The 9,289-nt window shown below is 35.2% G+C and overlaps 2 protein-coding genes across 5 annotated transcripts in view; both read right to left on the reverse strand.

Annotated features, from left to right (window-relative positions):
* The window catches only part of LOC141721665 (TMV resistance protein N-like), a 64,024-nt gene extending 56,943 nt beyond the window's left edge, over positions 1 to 7,081 (reverse strand). Inside the window, exons 1-7 of one of the 4 annotated variants that reach the window (XM_074524681.1) lie at positions 6,978 to 7,081; positions 5,441 to 6,181; positions 4,117 to 5,203; positions 3,694 to 3,963; positions 2,252 to 3,388; positions 1,756 to 2,178; positions 1,201 to 1,682 (exon numbers count right to left, since the gene is read on the reverse strand). In XM_074524681.1, coding sequence (XP_074380782.1) covers positions 1,266 to 1,682; positions 1,756 to 2,178; positions 2,252 to 3,388; positions 3,694 to 3,963; positions 4,117 to 5,203; positions 5,441 to 6,093 — 3,987 coding nt within the window. In that variant the 5' untranslated portion in view covers positions 6,094 to 6,181; positions 6,978 to 7,081 and the 3' untranslated portion in view covers positions 1,201 to 1,265. Of the gene's footprint in view, positions 1 to 1,200; positions 1,683 to 1,755; positions 2,179 to 2,251; positions 3,389 to 3,693; positions 3,964 to 4,116; positions 5,204 to 5,440; positions 6,341 to 6,977 lie in introns of those variants that run through there. The other 3 variants (XM_074524680.1, XM_074524682.1, XM_074524683.1) reach the window with 3 other exon arrangements.
* A 447-nt stretch (positions 7,082 to 7,528) lies between these two features.
* LOC141720095 (glutathione S-transferase T3-like) lies at positions 7,529 to 9,289 on the reverse strand. Its single transcript, XM_074522451.1, has 2 exons — positions 9,242 to 9,289; positions 7,529 to 8,446 (listed from the first exon to the last, which is right to left on the reverse strand). The coding sequence occupies exons 1-2, from the start codon at positions 9,287 to 9,289 to the stop codon at positions 7,529 to 7,531; spliced, it is 966 nt and encodes a 321-aa protein (XP_074378552.1).

The raw sequence follows: 9,289 nt of genomic DNA on the forward strand, positions 1-9,289 counted from the left end.
TAACGTGTTTCACATAAAACAGATAAATTAGCATATATGATACACGAGAAAAGAAACTAAAGGCATTACCTTAGTCCGGATACTTGTAGCGCCATGGCAATTATATATAATAAGGTTAACACCTTTACTTCAGCTGGAACTTCTTCAATACATATAAGCCTAAGAAGACATCCCGGATATGATCAGTTATCTGATTACTTGTGGTAACCATAGAAGAAAAATACTCAAAAACTGAAGAATGGTGGTGAGCATGGGCAGATTTTTACAAGTTTTACTCATCAACGTTCCATTAAGTGTGGCATATTTGAGAATATATATACTGATATTGACCAGTTTACTGAAACTGACATAAATATAAAACTAATCCTATTGACCATAATTTGTAAGAAAACCAGAAAAGAGTTCAGTTGAGTACAAGTCTATGTTTTTTAAATGAATAAAACAAATAGCCAAGTTGAAAGAGAAAACTAACAAAATTTGGCAAACCATATATACAATGATAATTACACAAAATTCAACATAGAAGTTTACCGCTTGGTGTGTTTTATGAAGTATTAATTTTCAAACAACTAATCTTTGAAGTTTTCTCTGGAGAAATTCATCAAACACTTAGCATAATTGATCAGAAGGTTGTATAGAAGCATTTTATCAGTATTGAAAAGGGATTAAAAGAACGAGGAAACGATGATATATAAATCTACAATTACCCCGAAAGCACAAAAGAAATGAACAGATTAATGAATAGCTTACTCTTGAACTTATACATTTTGCATAAAATATTGTCATAAATAATATATTCAGCTACACTGAAAAGTTGAGGGTCTATTTTAAAGAACATGAACCCCGCACATCTTGACCTTCACTTCTCCATTAGCAACTTCCTTGCCATCGTTATATAGTGAGCTTGAAAAAGAAACATTAATTCTGTCTCCACTTTTCATTGAGAGCTTGTCTCCTGTCATACATTCTACCCTCGACTGTGCTTTCCCGGCTACATTATGTACAAGGAAAGGAAAAAGTCCTTTCCGCGGATATTTATAGAGGAAGGTAAAAAAAAAAAAAAATCAATCCGGGCCCTTGAAATAAAGATTGTGTTAGATAAAGTTTATTTAACACATGATTGTTAGGGATTAAAACCCACCAAATAATAATCAACCAAGTGCTATTTAGAGAGGCGAGATTGTTAATTGCTTCCGTAAAGAAAAGAAAACAGAGCAATTCTTTAATTGCAGAGTACACTTACTAAAGTAAAGTACAATTCTTTGCTAGCAATTCTTTACTGGTATTACATGAACCCCACACATCGTGACCTTCGCTTCTCCAACTGCAACTTTAAGTTTATAATCAGAATACAGTAGGCTTGGAATAGAAACCTTAATTGTGTCTCCACTTTTCATTGTGAGATTGTGTATGCGTTGTATCCTTGACTGTGCTTCACCGGCTACACTATGTACAAAGATGGTACAATTCTCCGTTATGCCCTGCGTGTCATTCCTAATAACAGCTCTCATGCATTTATCCCACTTCTGTTTCTGTTTGCTGGGTTTGAATGTATACACAACCCAGAGTGCAAGACCTGAGAAGTTTGGCGGGACAAGAAAAGAGACTGTATGCCCACTGCTTTTATAGTTGAACCATTCTGCTAGCTCCCTGTTTGGTAATCCAGCTCCAAACAGTCCAACCTGTAACACAAAATCAAACTGTAAGTATATTGAAGTGTGATTGTGTGTCATTGTGAGACCAACAGCAGCAAACCTGAAGGAAACTCTGTTCCAAACTTCTTGATTTCAGATTGTTGCACCCGGTAAAACTCAATCGTTCCAATTTCTTCAACATTGACAGATCTGGTACATCTCGTAGGCTTGGGCATTCTTCAACTGAAAGTGATTCAAGATGAGAAGGAAGTAACGAGATTGATTGAAGGTTGATGCATCCGGTTATATCCAAGTCTCGCAACTTTGTTAAGCACGATAAATCAGGTAGTTGTTCTAGTGAAGTCTGATTATATATATTCAACTTTTCGAGATTTAAAGGAAGTTCCGGAAGGGAGGACCCAAGACTTGTACAGTTATTCAACGTAAGAGATCGTAGGGTGAAAAGCTTAGAAAGGCTGAATGGTTTTGCCAAAGAGAGAATCTGTCCCTCCGTGTTTGGTAGATGAGCTTCAAATCGTCCAACCTGTAACATAAAATCAAAATGTTAATATATAGAAGTGTGATTCTGTGTCATTGTGAGACCAACAACAACAAACCTGAAGGGAACTTGGTTCAAAACTTATTGGTTTCAAATTGTTGCACCGGGTAAAACTCAATTCTACCACTTCCTTCAACATTGACAAATCCGGTACATCTTGTAGGCTTGTACATTCTTCGACGGAAAGCACGCGAAGATGAGAAGGGAGTAACGAGATTGATTGAAGGTTGATGCATCCCTTTATTTTCAAGTGTCGCAACTTTCCTAAGCTCGATAAATCAGGTAGTTGTTCTAGTGAAGTGTGATTATATATGATCAACTCTTCTAGATTCAAAGGAAGTTCCGGAAGGGAGGACCCAAGACTTGTACAGTTATGCAATATAAGATATCGTAGGTTTATAAGCTTAGAAAGGCTGAATGGTTTTGCAGAAGAGAGAATCTGTCCCTCATCAATAAGAGTTAAGCTTTCCAAAGAAGAGAAACATAGAATCATAGGCAGGAATAATCTTACATTACACCTCAGGTCCAGACTCCATAACTTGTTCATATCTTTTACTGAAGCAGGTAAACTAATTTTACCCGTCTCCCCTGGGTGAAGAGTTAAATCTTTAATTGAGGTAAGATTCCAGACACTTTCAGGCACAAATTTAAGCTTCTTGCAATCTGTAAAAAACAACTTTTTTAACCTACCAAGCAGTCCAATAGAATCTGGCACTTGTTCAATTGCTGTGTCAGCTGCAGACAGGTATTCTAAACATTGCATCTTCCCCAACTGCTCAGGCAATTGCTCCAGGTTTGAACAGCCACCTAGATATAGTTGTTTAAGCAACTTGAGCTTACATATACTATTTGGAAGATTTCTAAGCTTTTTGCAACGGGACAAATACAGATGAACCAAATTGACTAGTCCCCCAAACGAATCTGGCAGTTGTTCAATTGCAGATTCACGTGCAATAAATTTCACCAAGCCTTCCATATTCCCAATATCTTGAGGCAACTTTCTTAACTTCTTGCATCCGTTTAAATTCAATATAATCAACCCCTTTAATTGAGTAATTGAATCGGGAAGTTTCTCAATTGCAGTATGACTTGCATTAATCTTCTTCAAGGCCTTCATATTACCCAACGACTCAGGTAATCGTTTTAAACCACGGCATTCCCCCAGATTCAAACAAGTCAAATAATTCATCATGGGCTGTTCAAACAATTAAGTTAGCAACAAATATTCAAAATATATAAGTATTATCAATACATTTACCATACAAATTTTTCAATTAATTTCCTTTTCAAATTTTAAATATACAAATTGGGTTAAATTGTTTTCCATGATAAAGTGTTTGAAAAACAAATTTTTAGATATTTGAATTTCTTTTTCTATTTTTTTTAATAAAATCTTTAATTAGAATCTTTCTTCTAAATAGAAAAAATAATTAACTAAAACAACTAAAAAAATTACAAATAAATGAAATAGAAATAGAAATATATTAGGAGAGAAAGTACCTTCGGCCCCTTCCACAAAGTCTTGAATTTGCTTGAAGGCATATCAAAGGAGACAAGTTTAGGTGGACAAAATGTAGAAGGTATATGCGTCCACAGACAAGAGTGCCATCTAATGCACCTTAAATGAGGAAATAAATTTTTAAAATTTCCTTTAATATCAGGTTCACCTATTATTTGAAGAAGCCTCAATTTGGGCATTCTTTCGGCAGTTGCTTGTCCATATGTCGAAGTCCTGAAATCTAAGATGAGACCTTCAATATCACTTTTTTCCTGATTTTGTCAATGGAGAAAAAAAATAAGTAAGACAATATAAAAATTAAGAAATTAAGGCTAAATCTGTAACATAAAATCAAAATGTTATTGCTAAGTGTTATGTCACGTGATAATTAAGACTAAACATAACAGAGTTTGCATTTTGATTACCTCCAGATTTTGAAAATCATCCCATACATTTCCTCCCAAAATCAAGCGTGTACGCCTTCCAAGTTTTCTTCCCATGTCTTGAATAAGATTATGCATCTGGAACTTATTCTCTCTATCAATGGTCATTAGACATCTTTCCACTAGAATTTGTATGCCAACATCCGGATGGAAATCACAAGATTTGAATATCTGAACAGCCTCATCTTTGTCCTTTCCAACAAAAAAGAATGCAATATCAAGGAAGATTGTCTTCTCTGTCTCATCTTCTAATTCATCGTAGCTCAATCTAAGGATTTCATGTATATCTTTTTCTGGGATTTCTTTAACTTTCTTAAGTTTAGCTTTCCAAAACTCACAAGTCCTGCCGAGTAAAGACGAACCCAAAACCTTGAGAGCTAATGGAAGACCCCCAGCATAAGTTACAAAGCTCAGGGAGAGCTCCTTGAAATTTTCCGGTGGCACTGGTCTACGGAAAGCATGATAGCTAAAGAGCTTTAATGAATCAATCGTGCCCAGTGTCTTCACCATGTACATATCTACTTTTGATGTATCCGCTTCAATTTTACTAAGCAAGTTTGTATCTCTTGTTGTAATGATAACTCTACTTCCGGCCAAGAACAAGTCACCAAGGCTTGCTAGCAATTCTGAATAGTTTGATTGGTCCAAATCATCCAGAATGACGAGAGCTTTCTTAGAATAAAGAATTTGCTTCAATTTGCTTATTCTACTTTCAACATCAAAAACCTTACAATCATTCTTTGTAAGGAGGTCGATCAAGAGTTGCTTGAGTAACGGGAGTAAAGAACTACCGCCTTGTGAATAATGTCTAACATTTTCATTAAAGCAGCTAACATCAAATTTGTGAGAATACTTGTCGTAGAAAGCTTTGGCAATTGTAGTTTTCCCAATTCCTCCCATACCACAAATACCAAGGACACGTACATCATTACGATCCATGCTTAGTTTTTTATATATCTGTTCAACAGCAGAATCTATCCCGAACAGATACTTTTCCTGGTGTGATACTTTTGTAGAGGCCCTTGTTGCCACATTCCTCACAATATCTTGAATGGTGTCGGATTCATTCCTGTTTTTTATTCACAGAATTTTAAGTCTATCAGATTCTTTTCTTAAAATCAGAAAACAAAATCCAGTATGGCGCTTCGGTTTCTTAGTCTCTAGTAAAATGCTTATTATCTATTTACCTAATGAAATAATCAAATCCTTATTATCTATAAAATTTCTGAAGTAGATAGATACATAGATTATATAACATGTTGACAAAAAAAATAACAATTTTTAAAATTAAAATAAAGGGACGTACTTGTTTGCTTCTTTCTTGAGATGGTGTCCTGATAGTGCAGCAATTTCAGAAAGAGCTGATGTCCACTTCTCGATCATATCAACGGAATGACGCTTTTTATGGCCATCAAGAGCTTCCATGAAACTCCCTTTCTGGTGTCGAACATCTGATGGATCAACATAGTAAAATACAGGAATCACCTGAATTTCTGTTGTCTTGCATTTAAGGATCTGTACGAGCTCATTAAGGCACCATGTCGAACGAGCATAGTTCTCCGAGAGAACAACGATGAAAATCTTCGATTGTTTAATTGCTTCAAGTAGTGCAGAAGAAATTTCTTGTCCCTTGTCAAGAGCAGGATCATCTCTAAAAGTAAGAATTCCTTCTTGATCCAAAGCAGAGTACAGATGTGAGGTAAAGTTGTTGCGAGTGTCCTTTCCGTAAAAGCTCAAGAACACGTCCCACTTAGGCGGAGCTGAAGAAGAAGAGGGATAACAATTAGGGGCAGCTGATTGGAGATTACTAGTGGTATATTTGGAAGGACAATGCTTCTTAATGGAACCAGTACGGATGATGACGGCAAGTATGGAGAGTATAGTGAGTATGGGCAGAGCCCAGATTAAAACTACTTGGTTTGAAGGATAAAGGCTGGTTTGATTATTTGAGGTATCCATGGACTTATTAGCAGAATTTGCTGGGATGATTAGTAGAGTTTAAGCTGAACTTTACTAGTTCATCTTTAAGTCAACTTCAAGTCTTCTCCTACATATTAGAAAATAATATGAAAATATTTTATTTTAGCTGCCATGTTTGAATGAGAAAACAAAACAAAACATACACTGTGACTAATCTTATACGCTGGCATTAGAATATACCCTTCCCCCTGCATTTCTAATCTACTAAGCATAAAACTCTTGAAATTTGCACATCTCAAAAATGCCTATCTACGTTAATTTTAATATAAATCATCCCTTTACTCAAACATGTCACACTACTAATCTGTAATCACCTATACAATTCACCATTTTTTATTTTGACTAGATCTAGAACGACGATTTAGAATTCCGCGTCATGATCTTGTTTGACCTAAAATTGTTTAAAATTTAATGATATTAACCTTGAAGAAATAAAATTTCCATAATCTCGAATTCGGTTAATTATTCCCTTCTAGTGTCATTATTGGATTTTGTCTCTCTCCCTCTCCCTCTCTCTCTATCTCTCTCTCACTCTCCCTCTCAAATTATGTCTCTCTCTCATCTCTCTCTCTCCCCCCTCCCTCTCCCTCTCAAATTATCTCTCTCTCCCTCTCTCTCTCACTCTCACTCTCAAATTATCTCTCTCTCCCTCTCAAATTATCTCACTCTCCCTCTCAAATTATCTCTCTCTCTCTCTCACACACATACATTAGAGGAACAAGCAATAGATCTGTACTGCAGTTCTAATCGACAACAAAATATAACAAATATAACAACATGCATTATGCACAAATTGACATCATATCAAACACCTTATACACACACAAGTTTGCAAGTTAAAACTAAGCTAAATAGAATAATACCTTGTGATTTTCCCAAGTGTCGGTTGAGAACACATCATGCTGCAGAAATTCTTATTTATAGGTGACGTCTGGTAGTCGTATGCATTTCATTTTTATTACTTTTAATTTTACTTTAAATTACCTTGCATTCTACTCCCAAAGAAGTTAATTTAAGAGCATGTCCGGCGGCGGTGTCACTTCCCCCTTCCCACTTACACATTATTGGCACCTCACACCCAAATGGTTTTTTAAAAAAAGTGACCCCATTCATCCAATGCTACAAGCCCGCTTCTCATATTCTGTAGGACCCATTATATTATTATTATAATATATATTTAATATAATGAATTTAACTTAAATTTTAAAATTAATTTATTAGTAAAATTATTTTAATAATATATTTTTATTTAAACTTAATTTAATTTAATGTTTTAATTTTAAAAATATTAAACAAATAAATAAAGACAGATACTAGCTTTCAACGACTAGATTACAAACGAATGAAGACAAACGCTAATTTCTTGCTAAAATCTTCTCAAGCATTTTTGAATGAGCCCTCCGCTGAGCATCAGTCATTTTGGTAGTATCAGCCCAAATGACTTGTAAATCCATCTCACTTTGCTTCGCTTCGCCTCAATCTCCTTCTGTCGAGTCTCAAGTTCTAGTTGTCTACTCTGATTCAATTCTTGCATCAGGTTCAACTTTCTACATGCATTACCTCGTAATTCTTCATACTCTCCATCTGCTTCTACTGTTCTTGCCTTCCCTTTTCCCCTCCTTTTAGCCGCTTTTGTACCTTGAGGACGAACCGGAGATTCAACAACATTTTCATTTGTTGGTGTATCGTTATTTCCCGATGATGAGTAATTTCCAGAATGGCTTAATTTAGTTCGTTTTGAACTTTCAGTAGTTGAAGGAGTTCTCCACTTGGGCTGACTACGAAGCTCAAACCAGTGTCTATCAAAATTAGACTTCTTGCTATATGTAGTTAAATGAAGTTCATGAGCTTTATCAGATATAGTTTTCAAGTTTGAACCGCTGCCCACTAGCTTCATTGCCTTTTCATAACATGCTCCAAATTTTTTAGCACCGTCGTTTATCCGGCTCCACCTTTTTTTCATAGCTATGACTCCTCTCTTGATAACACCAGGATTATCTTCTTCATAATATTGATGAATTCGTTCCAAAAATGCTTCAGCTTTTTGATCAGTACCGACCAATGGATCAATTGACACATTCAACCATGCACTTATTAATAGGTTATCTTCAACCCACTTCCACTGACCAGTAATTTCTCGAACATCTTCAGTTTCTTCACAATCATCATTTAGATTAATAAAATTTGGGTTACTAAAAGCCGGCACTTGCGAACGTGGAGAATTTTGACTATCAGTGGGTGTTTGTTGAGTTTCAAATTGTGAATTTGAAAATGGAGGAAATGGAAATTGGTACGGAGAATTTTGAGGACATGAAAATGGAATTTGAGAAATCTGTGAATATGGAAATTGGTATTGAGAATTCGAATTTTGAGAATTCGAATTATAATTTTGTGGGTTTGGAAAATAGGAATTTGGATATGAATATGAAAATGGAAATTGAGGATTTGAATTTTGAGAGTTTGAAGGTGGAGGATTGTTGAAATTATTTGGATTCATCTTTTGCTAGGAAAAATATATTTTTTAAGAATGTGGAGATGATGAATAAGGTATGAGAATTGAGTATTTATAAAAAAAATTACCGTTAGAAATATATACGTTAGAAATATATACGTTAGAAATATATACGTTAGAAATATTAATGTTAAGTTAGAAAGTAAAGCTAAACACAAAAAAAAAACAAAAAAGCAGACTATGTATGCAAGTGGTGTGGGTCAATACAGATTAAAAAAAAGTAATCAAATGGGACAGTCCCACCAAATAGGGACCGCCCATTTCACTTTAACACAATACAATGTAAAGAGAGTCCCATTTCATATTCTTTTGCCATTTTGAGTGGCCGGAGGAAAGAGCTGGGACTGTGTTGCCCATGCTCTAAGAGCATCAGTAATGGAAGAGCCCATTTTTTAATTTTTAATGTTTTGTGTCAGAAAAGTGAGTCAACTAAGCAAAATGTGGACTTGGACTGAATTGCTCCAACAGTGAACTTGACATTCAATTATTATGGGTCCACTTAATAATATTAAATCACTTTTTCAGCACATTCTTCTAGAATTCATGTTAGCAAAACATTAAGAAAAATAATAAAATATAATAAAGAAACAGAAGTGCAGGAGTTGGGGGCCTAACCAGTTTTTCAGCTTTTGCTGCAACGCTAAATTGGCTGGACAGTTCCAT

The sequence above is a fragment of the Apium graveolens genome, chromosome 4, assembly GCF_009905375.1.
Source record: "Apium graveolens cultivar Ventura chromosome 4, ASM990537v1, whole genome shotgun sequence".
NCBI lineage: Eukaryota > Viridiplantae > Streptophyta > Magnoliopsida > Apiales > Apiaceae > Apium > Apium graveolens.

What these genes read in the sequence shown, in the direction of transcription:
- LOC141720095 (XM_074522451.1), bottom strand. Translation starts at nt 9,289, where the DNA reads ATGGAACTGTCCAGCCAATTTAGCGTTGCAGCAAAAGCTGAAAAACTG. An exon ending in CAGCAAAAGCTGAAAAACTG is followed by an intron (nt 8,447 to 9,241) that starts GTTAGGCCCCCA and finishes CCATATTCACAG; the next exon opens with ATTTCTCAAATTCCATTTTC.